Genomic DNA, 15,967 nt, shown 5'->3' with positions numbered 1-15,967 from the left:
ATGCATAAACAAGTGAAACAACAAAGCGATGCTTCTATCTCTCCCTCCCCGACTCCAAAAAAAATCAATAAAATTTAAAACAAACAAACAAACAAACGACCAGTTTAGCAGGAACTGAAGATGGAGACCAAGAAGACAGGGCTCAAACATAATACTAATGTTATAAACCATTTGGTTAGCAAACTATCTAGTACCTAGATATATCTTATTCTTTACTAGTTTCAAATGATCCCTTCCTTATATTATATTCATTTTGCATGATGTTCTAATTGTTTCCTATGCATACACTTAGCCTGCCATAAAAAACTGTAGCTCCGTAAGAACAAAGACTATGTCCGATCTTCCCTCCATACCTAAATATATTTTAATATGCAAATTCTTGTGGCATTGAGTTTTTTGAATTGGCGAGAAAAGCAAACATTTAAGCGCCTGACAAATAAAGGCTACAGACTTGTCAAATTTTATATATTTTTCACTTGAACATCATGCTTCAGTAAGATTTAGTGGGCTTTAACAGCGGATATGAACTAAAACTCTGTAGCAATATGAACTCATTATTGGTGCATTCTGCATACCTCTTGGTGCCTAACAAAGTAGTAGGAACAAAATTCCATTTATTCTCCTTATGCATAACAGATATGTTCTATAAAGTGAGGTGAACACTGAATAAGCAAGTACTGAGTCACAATATTTTTGTCAACTGATCATGTCCTAACATACATATTTAGTCTATAAAACACACCACAACCTTCTTATTTTGAGGACAACTAGGCAGAACATGAGCACTAGGTTTGGGGGGCCATTTTAAGCAGAGAAATTACTAAATAATAGTATAAAAATGAAAAACTTGTGGCACTGAATAGACTGTGAAAAAGACACTTGTTTGTAGAATGAGAGCTGAAATGAGGAGGCAGAGTAGTCAACTTGTTTGATCACAGCTGAGAATGTGCAAGTCAGGTGACTCAATTTTTATTGCCTGTGCAATAAAGGCTGAGATCAAGTGAAAGGCTGAGAAAGTGGTTGTAAATACCTATTTTGATGTTACAAATACATTTTAGTGACTAGGCAAATTCATAAATACAATCCATGATGAGAATCAACCAACGGTACCCATTTTTCTTTATGTAACTCGGAGAGATAATATAATACAATCCCCCAAAGGGAGTGTCATTGAAGAAGTGTTGGTTTGGGATACCAAAAAAGAACAAAGAGGTAGATTATGGTTACAAAGAACACACAACTAAATCAGAAAAATATGTTATGGTACAGAAATTTACATCTTACTATATAGTCTACTTGGGAATAACACCCAAAATAAAAAATATCTGCAGCCTTAAGGACAGACTAAGGATATTCCACAGTTTCTTCCGGCTTTCTTATTTGCTTTCTGGGAACTGTCTAGCCATCATAATCTAAAATGGAGAGGATTTCCGCCAAGATGGAGGCATATGTGGAAACACTGTGCCTTCTCCCACAACCAAGTTTGAATACAGCTAAGGTTTGGAGAACAAAGACACAGCCAAAGGACAGAAAATTGAATTATACGGAAGTCCGACTACATCTAACCGTTCAATGGGGACGGTAAGAGGGGCGGAGTCAGCAGTGAGCAGGGTCGGACAGGACAGATCCCCCGACCTAGGCACGCAGGCAGCCCGGAACCAGCTGGGGTGTGGGGCAGACTGACCGCTGTCGCACATTCGAGCACAGTGAGATGGACCACGCAGGCCCCAGGGGCCGAGAGCTGACGGCGGTGGCACACTCTTGTGCAGTGGGACAAAACGTGTGGGCCCGGTGACGGTAGAAGCTGCGGCACTAGTGGGGACCATGGCGGCAGGTGGCAGGCCATTGTTCCTCTTTGACCCCGCCCCCACATATAACGTCACAACCCAGCGCCTGAGTTGCCCTGCTCTAGTGAACACCTAAGGCTCCGATCCTGCTACGTACGGAACAGGCACGAACAGCCCAAAAGATGGAGCAAGAAGAACTCAAAGTCCCAGAGCCAATAACTCTAAGCAACCGAGAAATTGCCAGCCTCTCAGAAGCACAATTCAGGACACTATCAGGATGCTAACAGAACTGGTTGATTATAGTCACAAATTAGAGGAACATATGAAGGCTAAACTAATTGAAATGAAGGGAGATGTCCAGGAAACCAATAGCGATGGAAAGGAAAATGGGACTCAAATCAATGGAATGGACCAGAAGGAAGAACAAAACATCCCACCAGAAAGGAATGAAGAAATGAGAATTCAAAAAAATGAGGAGAGGCTTAGGAACCTCCAGGACATCTTTAAACGTTCCAATATCCGGATTATAGGGGTACCAGAAGGGGGAAAGAAACAGCCACGAGTGGAACACTTATTTGAACAAATAATAAAGGAGAACTTCCCCAGTCTGGCAAAGGAAATAGACTTCCAGGAAATCCAGGAAGCTCAGAGAGTGCCAAAGAAGTTGGACCCAAGAAGGAACACACCAAGGCACATCATAATTACATTAGCCAAGACTAAAATGAAGGAGAGAATCCTAGAAGCAGCAAGGGATAAGGGGACAGTCACCTACAAAGGAGTACCCATCAGACTGTCAGCGGATTTCTCAAAAGAGACCTTACAGGCAAGAAGGGGCTGGAAAGAAGTATTCCAAGTCATGAAATCCAAAGACCTACAGCCAAGATTGCTTTATCCAGCAAAACTTTCATTTAGAATGGAAGGACAGATAAAGTGCTTCTCAGATAAGGTCAAGTTCAAGGAGTTCATCATCACCAAGCCCTTATTATATGAAATGCTAAAGGGACTTATATAAGAAAAAGAAGATGAAAAATATGAACAGTGAAAGGACAGCAAACACACAGTTATTAACAACCACACCTAAAACAAAAGCAAACCAAGAGGACAGCTAGATCAGGAGTGGAACCATAGAAATGAAGAACACATGGAGGGTTAGCAACAGGGGAGTGGGAGGAGGAGAAGGGGGGCGAAGGCACAGAAAATAGCATAGAGGGTAGGTAGAAAATAGATGGGGGGAGGGCAAGAATAGTGGGGGAAATACAGAATCTAAAGAACTTGAGACATGTGGTTATAAACTAAGGGGGGGAGAATGGTGGGGGAGGGAGTGTGCGGGTGGAGGGGAATGAAGGGGGGGAATAGAACAACTGTAATAGTATAATCAATAAAATATATTTAAAGAAATAAAATAAAATGGAGCTCCGAGGCAGGTAAGCACTAAAGGCACGTGAACTGGTAAAACTGATGTGACAAACTCCTCCAAGATACCACAACCTCTTTTCATAGTAGAGTCTTCCAGGATCTGACTCACAGCCCTTCTTAAAAACAAACAAACACACACACACACACACAAACCTGAGCTCTGGCAATTCTAATAACCAATTTAAATCCACTACATTGACAATAACTGATAGCAAGGAACGAAACCATAAGTTTAGTTTGATCCTGAGCCTATGACAGATCAACTTAAATGATTTTTTGATTTTACCATGGTGCAAAAGAGATAGGCATCCAGTAGAAACTGTACTTCAAATTTTGATCTTTCCCTAGGCTAGTGATATGCTGTACGATACTCTTTGATGCTGGGCAGTGGTGGTGAGCCATAGCTCTAGTCAGGCACATGATCAAGAGGGTAAATAACATACTCGGCAGTATATTTGCTGGGTTAGGTGACTTTGCTCAACTGTAGGCTAATGTGACTTAAGGTAGGCTAGGCTAGGCTATGATGTTTGGTAGGTTAGGTGTATTAAAATCACTTTTGACTTATGATATTTAAAAAAATTTAGAGAGAGGGGAAAGGAAGGAGAAAGAGAGGGAGAGAAACATCAACGTGTGGTTCTCTCACATGGCCGCCACTGGGGACTGGGCCCGCAACTCAGGCATATGCACTGACTGGGAATTGAACTGTGACCCTTTGGTTCGCAGCCCACACTCAATCCACTGAGCTACACCAGCCAGGGCTGACTTATGATATTTTTAACTTAGGATAGATTTTTCATAATGTAACCTCATCATAAGTCAAAGAGCATCTATAAATGGAAATAACCCTAACACGCTCCAAAATACTGTGGGGACACAATATAATCACTTTGTCCATCAGTAGATGAGTGGATAAAACAACTATGGGACATTTACACAATGGAATACTACTTGAAAGTTTTGCCCTTTGCTACAGTATGGATGGACCTGGAGAACATTATGCTAACTGAAATAAGTCAGTCAGAGAAAGACAAAAACCCTACGATCTACTCATATGTGGAATTTAATGAACTGAACTAACAAGGAAAATGGAGACAGACTCATAGATAGAGTATAGGATGACAGCTAGGGGTAGGGGGAGAGGTTAGGGGGTGGAGGAATTGAGTAAAAAGGAAAAGGGACTCATGGATGTGGACCATAGTGTGGTAATTGCTTGGGGGAGGAGGGCATAAGAGAATTAAATGGTAAAGGGAAAAATATAAAAAAGATAAGACAAAATAAAATAAAAGAACATAGGCAAGTATATATGTATTTTAGAACATGGAATTTCCAGGCCCAAGTATAGACATCTAATCCCTCACACCAATCCTGTGAGGTACTATTCCTACTTTACAAATAAGAAAACCAAAGTGCAAAAAGACTAACCTGCCTAAAGTCACACAGGCTTGAAGTCAGGTTTTGTTGGATTCCAAAGCTGTGTTCTTAATAACCACATCATGCCATATGATTATTGTATAATGGCACAAGATTAACTTTTCTAAAAAAGTAGCTAACTAAGATCCTCTCAAGGCCTTATATCAAATCAGTGAGATTCCACAAGGAAGAGCCTCAAGGAATATGGCATACATTTTGGCTTCTGATAAAATGACGTAACGACCAATTGGGCACGCTCTTATAAGTACAGTGTAGTAATAAAAACAAATGTAAACTGGTAGAAAAAAACTACTGTATCAGTAATAAAACTAAATTTGAATGGACTAAATTCTTTCACTATATACCCATACCATAACCATGTATGTAAACATATACAACCATATAAAAAAACAAGTTTTAGATTAATTTATATGAAAAATTACTTAAAAACTCCATTTCATATGTTTGTGCTAATTAATCTTGCTCACATTTCCATAGACATATCTATGTCAGTACATAATTAGGTGCAGAGAAAAGTCCAAAAGGATACAAAGTAGGATAGACACATGGGTTACACAACCTATGTGTGGATGGTAAATTATACAAGTGGAAGAAATGGGGTGGGAGAGGAGGTTAGAACAAAAAACTGCCTGTATAACATGATCTCATATATAGAATTATGTTTCTAAAGAAATTTGAGAAACCCTGGCTGGTGTGGGCCAGGCCCCTAGCTTGGGGTGTGTGAGAGGCAACCAATCGATGTACCTCTCATATTGCTGTTTTTCTCCCTCTTTTTTCTTCCCATCTTCTTTCTCAAAACAAACAAACAAACAAACAAACCCCACAACAGAATGTTTTAGACTAGTATTAGTCATCTGCTATTCACAATATAATAAAGGAAAAATGCAAAATAATGTCTATTTCATTAGAACCTACCCTACCAATTCCAATATATGTGTATTTATAAGCACATGTTTGTATGAACAGCAGGCCAATACAAACAGAACCCATACGAGCGTATGAGGACTTGTGATCTGAAGGTGGGAGCAGAGTGGGAACAGAATGGTTAGCTTTCCTTTCACACATCTTTATAATGATTGCTCCACTTCTGTCAGCAAGGATATTTATTTTGTCGTTAAAATACCTAATAAAAAACTTAAAAAGTATATAGAAGTTACAGAAACAGTAACATTAAGGGCAATAATATAATATATAAATGAGAATTACCTACACGTATAAATACATATGTGCAAGTTATCCTCTGCTGTTAAAGAAGAGTTTTCATTCACTATAGATTCAGCAAGCTTTTATCTCAGCCAGGCCTGTTCTAGGTGTGTACATATTCAGATAAACCTCTTCTCTGCATGTAAATACACTGGAATGTGTAAAATAAAATATAATTTATACAAGCTAGCACAACTAGACTTACAAAGGTATGCTCTGTATATATTAATACTTAGATGGTAATTTAATGATCTGATTAATAATAAATGCCAACAGTTGACCTTTAAGTGGAAACCTGAATATTATAGTAATTTGTTTATTAATACTACCATGAACTAGAAGTTAAAATTTCTGTAAAGAATGCTATTATAGAGATTCAGATTGAGGGCCAAGATGGAGGCATAAGTAGATACACTTTGCTTCCTTGCACAACCAAAAGAAGGACAACAACAAATTTAAAAATACAAATCCACCAGAAATGCCAAAAAATCAAGCTGTATGGAAGTCTGACAACCAAGGAGTTAAATAAGAACCATTCATCCACGTGGGTAGGAGGGATGGACACAGATAGCCAGGTCAGAGAAGACAAGTGGCAAGGCAGCGGACCAGGTGGGTATTGCAGTGGATGGCAGACTAGTCAGTCTCACATCTTTGTGAGGATAAACTGGGAGAAACAACTGGGGAGAGAGACATATCAAGCAACCCAGGGTTCCAGCACAGGAAATAATGTCTCAAAACCTCTGGCAGTAAAAACCTCTGGGGGTTATGGTGGCAGGAGAAACTCCCAGCCTCACAGAGAGTCTGTTGGAGAGACCCACAGGGTCCTGGAATGTACACAAACCCACCCACCCAAGAATCAGCACCAGAAGGGCCCAATTCACTTGCAGGTAGCGGGGGAAGTGACTGAAGGCGTGGGGAGAGCCAGACAACCAACACTGTTCCCTCTCTGACCCCTCCCCCACATACAGAGCCACAATGCAGAGAAGTGGGTTGGCCTGTCCTGGTGAATACCTAAGGCTCCGCCCCTTACAATCTAACAGGTGCCTTGAGACAAAGAAAAATGGCCCAAATGAAAGAACAGATCAAAACTCCAGAAAAGGAACTAAGTGACAAGGACCTAGACAACCTACCAGATGCAGAGTCCAAACCACCGGGGGTCAGGATGCTCCCAGAAATGACTGAGTACTGCCACAAAGTAAAGGAAGAAGTGAAGGCTACACAAAGTGAAACAAAGCAAACTATACAGGGAACCAATAGTGAAAGGAAGGAAACTGGGACTCAGATCAATGATTTGGAACATAAGGGAGAAATAAACATTCAACTGGAACAGAATGAGGAAACAAGAATTTAAAAAATGAGGAGAGGCTTAGAAACCCCTGGGACAACTTAAAACATTCCAACATCCAAATTACTGGGGTACCAGAAGGAGAAGAGGCACAGCAAGAAATTGAAAACTTATTTGAAAAAATGAAGGAAAACTTCCCCAATCTGGCAAAGGAAGTAGACATGGAAGTCCAGGATGCTTAGAGAGGCCCTAAGAGGTTGGATCCAAGGAGGAACACACCAAGACACATCAAGACTGAAGGTAAGGAGAGATTCTCAAAAGCAGCAAGAGGAAAGGAGACAGTTACCTACAAAGGAATTCCCATCAGACTGTCAGCTGATTTTTCAAAAGAAACCTTACAGGCAACAAGGGGCTAGAAAGAAGTATGTGAAGTCATGAAAAGCAAGGGCCTACACCCAAGATTACTCTGTTCAGTAAAGCTATCATTTAGAATGGAAAGGCAGATAAAGTGCTTCCCAGATAGATCAAGTTAAAGGAATTCATCATCACCAAGCCCTTATTACATGCAATGTTAAAGGGACTTATCTAAGAAGTAAAAGATAAAAAATATGAACAGTAAAATGACAACAAACTCACAACTATCAATAACTGAACCTAAAAAAACAAAAACAAAAATGAACTAAGCAAATAACGAGAATAGGAACAGAATCACAGAGATGGAGATCACATGGAGGGTTAGGAGTAGTGATGGGGCTGGGGGACAATGGGAGAAAAGGTACAGGGAATAAGAAGCATAAACGGTAGGTACAAAATAGACAGGGGGAGGTTAAGAATAGTATGGGAAATGGAGAAGCCAAAGAACTTATATGTAGGACCCATGGACATGAACTAAGGAGGGGAATGCTGGAGGGAGGGGCGCATGCAAGGCAGAGGGGGATAAAGGGAAGAAAAAAAATGGGACAACTGTAATAGCATAATCAATAAAATATACTTAAAAACAGAATGCTATTATATTTTGAGAAGAGTCAGTAGTTAACAAATGTTTTTTACCCAAAGGGGTTTTTATTTAATCCTGTCTATGACTTGATTTCCTACCAAATAACTAGTCTAAAATGTAGACCACAAGTCTGACAGATACACGTTCTTGCTTTATATGCAATCCATCCTATTTCTAACACTGGTAATCTAGTTGGAATACACCAATGTTAGTTTGTTACATGGTAACCAATCATTATTGTCAACTCATAGCTAGCTTATTTCAAATATAGGTACCTTATCTAGGTCATGGTCCTAAACTGAATAAATTTCAAAGACTGTTCTGCAAGATTCAAATTGAAGGTTATTAGGGAATCTTGGTTAATTTTTAATTACTGTGTTTCTAAGCAACTCCTCAGGACAAGAATAGGTCTGTAACTTCAATGTTTTTTTGAAAAAACAGGCCCAGGGGCTAAAAATATGTGTGGTTCATTCAAAGTGTAGTCATTAGTGTCTACTTGACAGCTTTTGGAGTCTGCCATCATGCTTAAAACAAGACTGAAACTAAAGGTGGGTAGAGAATTGTGCTCTTTCACCTCCACACATACTCCTAGGGCCAGGTCCCTCAGAAGTCAGGTAGTCAAGATCTTTTTTGTTTCAAGGAATTGATAATAGAACGAACATTTTATATAGATTCTGATAGGCTTCATCTCCTTCCTTCATGGAAGCCCTTCCACCATGCCTGTAGGCTACAAACGTAACATATTCAAATGGGTGTCTTTTGGTTTCTGTAGTAACTAATGCCTATTTCTCTCAGCCTCTGCTCTACAAAGGAAGTATTACTTTCCTAACTTTCTCTCAAATAAATGAAAGGTTACACTTTGGCTCAAAAAGCAGATAATTCAGTGATTTTTGCAATACCCATTTCACGTGTTTTAGCATAGAATTCTGCCTGTAGCTGACAATTCAGAAACTGAATTGGCATTATAGACCTCAAACTTAATAAATTAGAAAAAGAGGCTCAGGTTGAGAATATTTTCTCCCTATTTACAGAACTTAAACTTACACAACAAATGCAAAATCTAATGTAGTGTACATTTCTATTTTTGTTGTGTAACAAGTTTATCTCAAAAGACCTGGAGCTCGTCACAACATAAAACTCCTAAGCTGCCTGTAAGTTTCACAAACAACCTGTTGTTTAAAGGACCTGTGTGTCTTCAGTCTGTGGCAGCCACAGAGCCACGTGAGTTCCTCTGCTGTGTGTATTTCTGACAACACATAAAATGACAGCCAATCCCCATTTCCTAAGCAGATTCAATGAAGAAGTATGTCAATCCCCTCTTCATCCCTAAATACCACCTGTAACCATAACTAGGTAGTACTTCCTATCAGAAATTATAACTAAGGACCCCTTCTTAGTGTGAGCACTGAGGCCCCTCTGGCAACCTTACAGGGATGTCATGAGAATAAATGAAGGACTGTAATACACTCTGAGCCACAAACTAAAAGTATCCAATTCAGAGAAAGATTACTATTTTTAATACATTAGGCTTATCAGAGAGGCTTCTGCTCTTCCAAGTTAAGTAGCTAACAGAATAGTTCACAACTTGCTTTAATATAGAGAAAGCTACTATCATTTGCTTCTCTTATATTCCTCCCTCCCCTTACTGGTAAAAAGTGAGCTCCCAGAGTCTAAAAAATTTCAGCATGGTATTTTTCTGCTGACATTATATTATATAAAGGAAATACATTCTCACCAAATTCATACAAAATCCTTAAATATTAACAACTACTTTAAACCCCACAGTCTATGGTCAACTATTTTATTCTACTTGGATAAGTAAAAGGAGACCAGTTTTAAGACGAACATCTGAATCTTTAGTTTATATATGGAATGCTTACACTTACTCTGTTAAAAGAAACAGTAGAAAAATAGATTGTATCATAGTTTTTCTACTCTACATTGGAGAATGATCAGAGGTAATGCCCCAGAGACAACTTTAAAATTAACAACAGACCAATATCTTGATAAAAAAGGAGAAGCTATAGAATTAGGTTTCTTAGTCATACTCACGTTAAATTATTTTGTTGGCCAGGTGGAATGACACTATAATAAACTGGAATTCCTGCTGTGGGCATAGATCCTTGATTAGACTGATTAGGGAAAATAACGGGCTGTTGATAAGTCTGATGGGCAATTCCTTGAGAACTTTGAGGCAGTGAAACCTAAAATTTGAAAGACAATTTAAAAGAAGAAGGTTTTTCAAAACCTCACAAACGTTAATGTCTTTAGCTTTCGTAAAACTTTTCAATTAGGACCAGTTAGGAATAAGCTGAAATTGTCAATAGGCTATCCCGATAAGTTGGCCATAACACCACCAGTTTATTTCTAGGTTCTTTTCAGCCAGTTATTGTTTCTCGCTAGCATTCACCAATTGTACAGCAGGCTAGATGCATTCCATTATTAAAAAGTAAGAGTTATGTCCCTAAATAAAAGTTATTTTAAGAAATAAACTGTTTTCAAATAAGGGCGACCATTTGATATGGAAAGAGTAATACAGTTTACCTCAGGCAGAGCTAAGAAAAACCCAGGCAGGGCACCTGTGAGATACACTGGATCAGAAAGGGTGTGAGCCTTGGAGCTTAAGATATTTAGATGTGATAACAGCTTTATCACTTTGCTATCTTTGTAACACGGAGCAAATGACAACTGTTCTGAGGTCCCAGTTCATTATCTGAAAAAATGGAATGCCACCTACATCTCAGGGGAATATTATCTTTACTATAATCTCCAATTACAGGCTCTATCAGAGCAGCCTTTAGTGAACAGAGGATCTTTCAATTCTCTGTTTTCTACATTACCTGTATAAAAACCACATGAACACAATAGAGATATTTCAGTTCTCTAATTTGTATCATTTCTAAAACAGAAGTTACACAGGCATAATGGATTCTTAGTTTAAAAATATGCCACAACATTACAGTTGGATTAAAGTGATTTTAGTAAATAAAGCCAATCTAAAAGGTTCTGATGATTAGGATGATGATAGCAACAGCAGTAGAATGACAGCAATATTACTAATAGAGGAGACAATAAAAGTTAACAATACCAAGCACTTACTACACACACGTTCAGGTTCTGTTCTAAACACTTTTGTGTATTATTACATTGTCTTCCCGACAACCCTAGTAAGATACCGGTATCATCCCCAATTTATAGACGGGAAAACCTCAGTTAAGTAACTTGCCCAAGGTTGTATAGTTAGTAAGTATGGAAGTCAGGATTTGAACCCATGCCCTCTGGCTCCAGTGTCTCAGTTCTTTAACCACTTTGCCCTATTTTGTATATCTGGGCTCCATGACTTATAAGTTCATGATTAACTACTAAGTCTGGCCTATACAGCATGTTTCTGAAATGTAACTTGGTCCTTTCAAAATATACAGTAATCTCTTAATTACTTTCAATTTGGCTCAACCATTCATTGCAAAGAGAAATTTACTGGTTTGATGGATCCAACTCTGTATAACACAGTATATTTCAGTCTTTTTGTCTACTGAGGCAGTATTAACATTCTGATATTATTTGATTGTGTTTGAGTTACTACATATGTAGGGTGGACTTAGGGAAAATGACACAACTCAATCTAGATGATTTAAGCTATAGAATAAATCTGTAATTAGTAGTAAAGGAAAAAAAAAAGGTACAGCCATGGAATACACTCTGCTGAGGACAGATGACTTTTCTGGCCTTTTTTGTAGATAATAGTTTATCACAACCTAGCTCATCTACTCAATGTAGGTGAAAGTGTAAAGAGGCTGTCATTCATTGCTCATCATAGCAACACTTGTCACAATCATTCAGACAGTGTGAAGACTACATGAATAATTTATAGCTTGTAAAAATGTATGCAATAGGAACTATAACTTTGCTCTGAAGCATTTTAAATATCTAGCTCCATTTTTTGAAACTACATTAACAAAGTTGTAGTTTATTTTAAAGTTATATTTCATGCCCTGGGCTGTGAGCTATTAAATGTCAAGGGCAACTCTTATTTACACAGTGCCTGGGCATCTTCTCTAACAGATGCTCAAAGTACTGGATTAGGTGGCAAGACCAGGGTCCTTGAGAAGGGAGAGTCCCTGGTGTGGCACTGGTCCTAATGACTAGCTATGAATAAAGTTGGGCATGGACAGTCTCATGTACCTAGGCTCATGCACAGAGGATATGAATTAAAAAGCATGGAAAATGTGAGAAAAGAAAGATGCAAAATCAAGTTTCATAATGTATCTTTTCTCTTTTTCCTTAGTTGCTTTCTATAATTAGGGGGCTTCAAAACTAGACATATTCTTTAGTGCTCAACAGTCCTTGACAATTTCACATTTTAATTTTAATTTTCTGGAATTTAATGGAATGCGATAGCATATTTGCTCACATACTTCTCTATCCCCAGAATGTTTTCCTAACCAATTTATGCCTGTAATTTTCATTTAAGAGATAGTTTAAGGTTTATAGCTTTGTAGAAGAATTCTGTATTAAGCCTTTAATCTACTGATGACTGTATTTCATGATTCTTTCAGTTACTGGTCTATACACTATCACAAATTTGTTTATATGTTTAGATAAAATACCTGTACATTTATCTTTTCAACTAGATTGTTTTTACCTTGTTGAGATAAATGAAAATGATCTTTGGATTTCTTAACGTGTTAGACTCCGTTACAGAAAACCAAGAGGCTAATAAAACAACCCATTTGCAGTTATTCCAGAAAGATGAAGGTAGGTAAAACAAATTTCTGAAAATGTGGCATATTATACTAAAAATATGACTTATTTATAAAACAGTAGGTATTTTCATTTTAGAACTAGAAGTTAAAATCCATGTCATTTTCAATTCATGCCATTCTTTTTAGGATTGAGGTGGCGAAAAAAGATCTGTTTCAGCATGGGCAACTGCATAATCTCTATTCTATGAACACTGATTACAGTCTGTATGCTACCTCATTATTCCAAATATCTACTTCCACTTCTTTTTTCCCTTCTATTCCACTCTTTTCTCAAAGGAGACCTTCTAAGGACCTAAATTATAGAATAAGACACTTGCTCAAATAATTATGTAGTTGGAAACACAGTCAATGCCAGACAAAATTTACTTGTCAATCTCCAAGTTGTTCAGATATTTTTCCTGAAAATTAATGAAGTGAATGAATAAATAAAATGAAGATAAAATAAAGCTGCTATGACTAATACAACTCTTAAGACTATGAAGTTATGTATTACAGAGCATTATCCCTATATTAAAAGAAGAGAGATGCTCTGTAGCTATATATTTTATCTACTCAAAATCACCTCTACCAAAAGTAGGTGAGTAATAATGTACCTGATATGTTGGCACTGAAGGATAGGGGATGACCACTCCTTGAATCTGATTTCCAATGCCATTGGGTTGGCCACCAATGAGGGTCTGACTCTGGGGCTGTGAAAGTCCAACTATTCCTTGGTAGTTCTGCTGCTGGTTGGGCATAACTTGATAACCTGTAATGGCACAATGAGTTAAATCCTGCTTTGACTCATTTTATTTCATCTAGTAGGATGTTTCTGTACTGTATGAAGTACTTTGTGTTCTAAAATGACAAAATTTTGTTTAAACAGCAAATCTCAAAAAACCTTCTAGTATGAGAGCAAACATTTAAAAAGTTTACTATGTAGGTAGTACAAGTCAGAAACTTTTTTTTTACCTTTAAAATATATTCAAATTACATTTGTGTACAAACATTTCCTTTGCAGTGCAGATTTATAGGATCGCAGACTTGGTTTATACAGATAATTACTATTAATATTTAGTATATATTACAATCTGTTATGACAACTATTTTCTAGTGACCAGGACTAGCTAAGTAATTTGTGGGGCCCAGTGCAAAAGAAAAATGTTAGGCTCCTTGTTAAAACATTATGGAGAATTTTGCATTGGTAGTAGAACACTACCCCAAGCATGGAGCCGTGTGTAAATGCCAAGTTGCATGTTCACAAAGCTGGCATTTCTGGAAGTGCTACCCCCCACAATCACACTAAGATATAAATCCTTACATGAGGAATGTGCCAAAAGCACAAGAAAAATAGAGTTATTTAGTAATATTTATTAGATTATTTCCTTATAGTACTTGTTCAGGTCACTAGATAGAGAAAGAGATGCTGAAAGAGATTAAGTAACCTGCTAAGTTCAGTGCAATCAGGCCAAGATGGAGGTATAGGCAGATATGCTTTGCATCCTTGCATCCATATGCTTTACAACCAAAAGAAGGATAACAATCAATTTAAAAACAAAGAACAACCAGAACTGCCAGAAAATCATATGCATGGAAGTCCAAAGACAGGCAGCCTGGGTAGAAAGGACACACAAGGCAAGGCAGTAGACTGCGCAAGGCAGTCCCACATTCGTACACAGATAAACACCAGAGGGCAAGACAAACCATGAAACCCGGGGTTTCAGCATGGGAAACTAAAGAAAACTCCTGGCTGTAAAAAATCTGGGGGTTGTGGTGCCAGTGAGGGAAACTCCCAGTCTCCCACACTCTTAGGAGTCTGTTGGAAAGGCCCACAGGGTAAAACATACACAAACCCACCCACCTGCAAATCAGCACCTGAAAAGGCATAATCCACCGGTGGGAAGCGAGGGAAAGCAGGAGAAGAGCCAAGCAAGCGGCATTGTTCCCTCTCTAACCCCTCTCCCACAGACAGCATCCAATACAGCAAACATGGTTGTCTGACCCTGGCAAATACTAAGGCTCCACCCCTTACCACGTAAAAGGTGCGTTGAGACAAAGAAAAATGGCCCAAATGAAAGAACAGATCAAAACTCCAGAAAAAGAAATCAATGACAAGGACCTAGACAACTTATCAGATGCAGCGTTCAAAACAGTGGTAATCAGGATGCTCACAGAACTGACTGAGCTCTGTTGCAAAATGAAGAAAATAATAAAGGCTATACAAAGTGAAATAAAGCAAATTATACAGGGAACCAACAGTGAAGGGAAGGAAATTGGGAGTCAAATCAATGATTTGGAACAAAAGGAAGAAATAAACATCCAACTGTAACAGAATGAAGATATAAGAATTAAAAAAAATGAAGAGAGGCATAGGAACCTCCGGGACAACTTCAAGCACTCCTACATCCAAATCATAGGGGTGCCAGAAGGAGAATAGAAAAAGAAAGAAATTGTAAACTTATTTGAACAAATAATGAAGGAAAATTTCCCCAATATGGTAAAGAAAATAGACTTCTGGGAAATTCAGGAAGCCCAGAGTGTCCCAAAGAAGTTGGACTCAAAAAGGAACACACCAAGACACATAATAATCAAGTTACCCAAGATTAAAGAGAAGAAGAGAATCTTAAAAGCAGCAAGAAGAAAGGAGACAGTTACCTACAAAAGAGTTCCCATAAGACTGTCAGCTGATTTTTCAAAAGAAATCTTACAGGCAACAAGGGGCTGGAAAGAAGTATTTGAAGTCATGAAAGGCAAGGACTACACCCAAGATTACTCTGTCCAGCAAAGCTATCATTTAGAATGGAAGGGAGATAAAGTGCTTCCCAGATAAGGTCAAGTTAAAGGAATTCATCACCACCAAGCCCTTATTATGGAATGAAGGCTTTGGTGAATGAAGGCCTAACATATCATGAAATGTTAAAGGGACTTACCTAAGAATAAGAAGATAAAAAATTATGAACAGTAAAATGACAACAAACTCACAACTATTAACAACTGAACCTGAAAAACAAAAAGTAAGCAAATGACGGGAACAGGAAGAGAATCACAGAAATGGAGATCATATGGAGAGTTATCAGTGGAGAAGTGGAGGAAGGAGAAATGGGGG

General features: G+C 38.2%; 1 protein-coding gene across 9 annotated transcripts in view; it reads right to left on the bottom strand.

Annotated features, from left to right (window-relative positions):
• R3HDM1 (R3H domain containing 1) overlaps nt 1-15,967 on the bottom strand; it is a 197,437-nt gene that overhangs the window by 33,048 nt on the left and 148,422 nt on the right. For all 9 annotated transcript variants that reach the window (XM_037027713.1, XM_037070718.1, XM_037070913.1 and 6 more), the window contains 2 exons: nt 13,476-13,630; nt 10,172-10,323 (listed from right to left, as the gene is read on the bottom strand). In XM_037027713.1, the coding sequence (XP_036883608.1) occupies nt 10,172-10,323; nt 13,476-13,630 (307 nt within the window). The remainder of the gene's footprint in view (nt 1-10,171; nt 10,324-13,475; nt 13,631-15,967) is intronic.

Source organism: Sturnira hondurensis, unplaced genomic scaffold (assembly GCF_014824575.4).
Source record: "Sturnira hondurensis isolate 20B ecotype Veracruz unplaced genomic scaffold, ASM1482457v3 Scaffold0000256, whole genome shotgun sequence".
Lineage (NCBI taxonomy): Eukaryota > Metazoa > Chordata > Mammalia > Chiroptera > Phyllostomidae > Sturnira > Sturnira hondurensis.
Note: the sequence above shows the minus strand (reverse complement) of the source record. Positions and strands in the feature narration are given on the sequence as shown.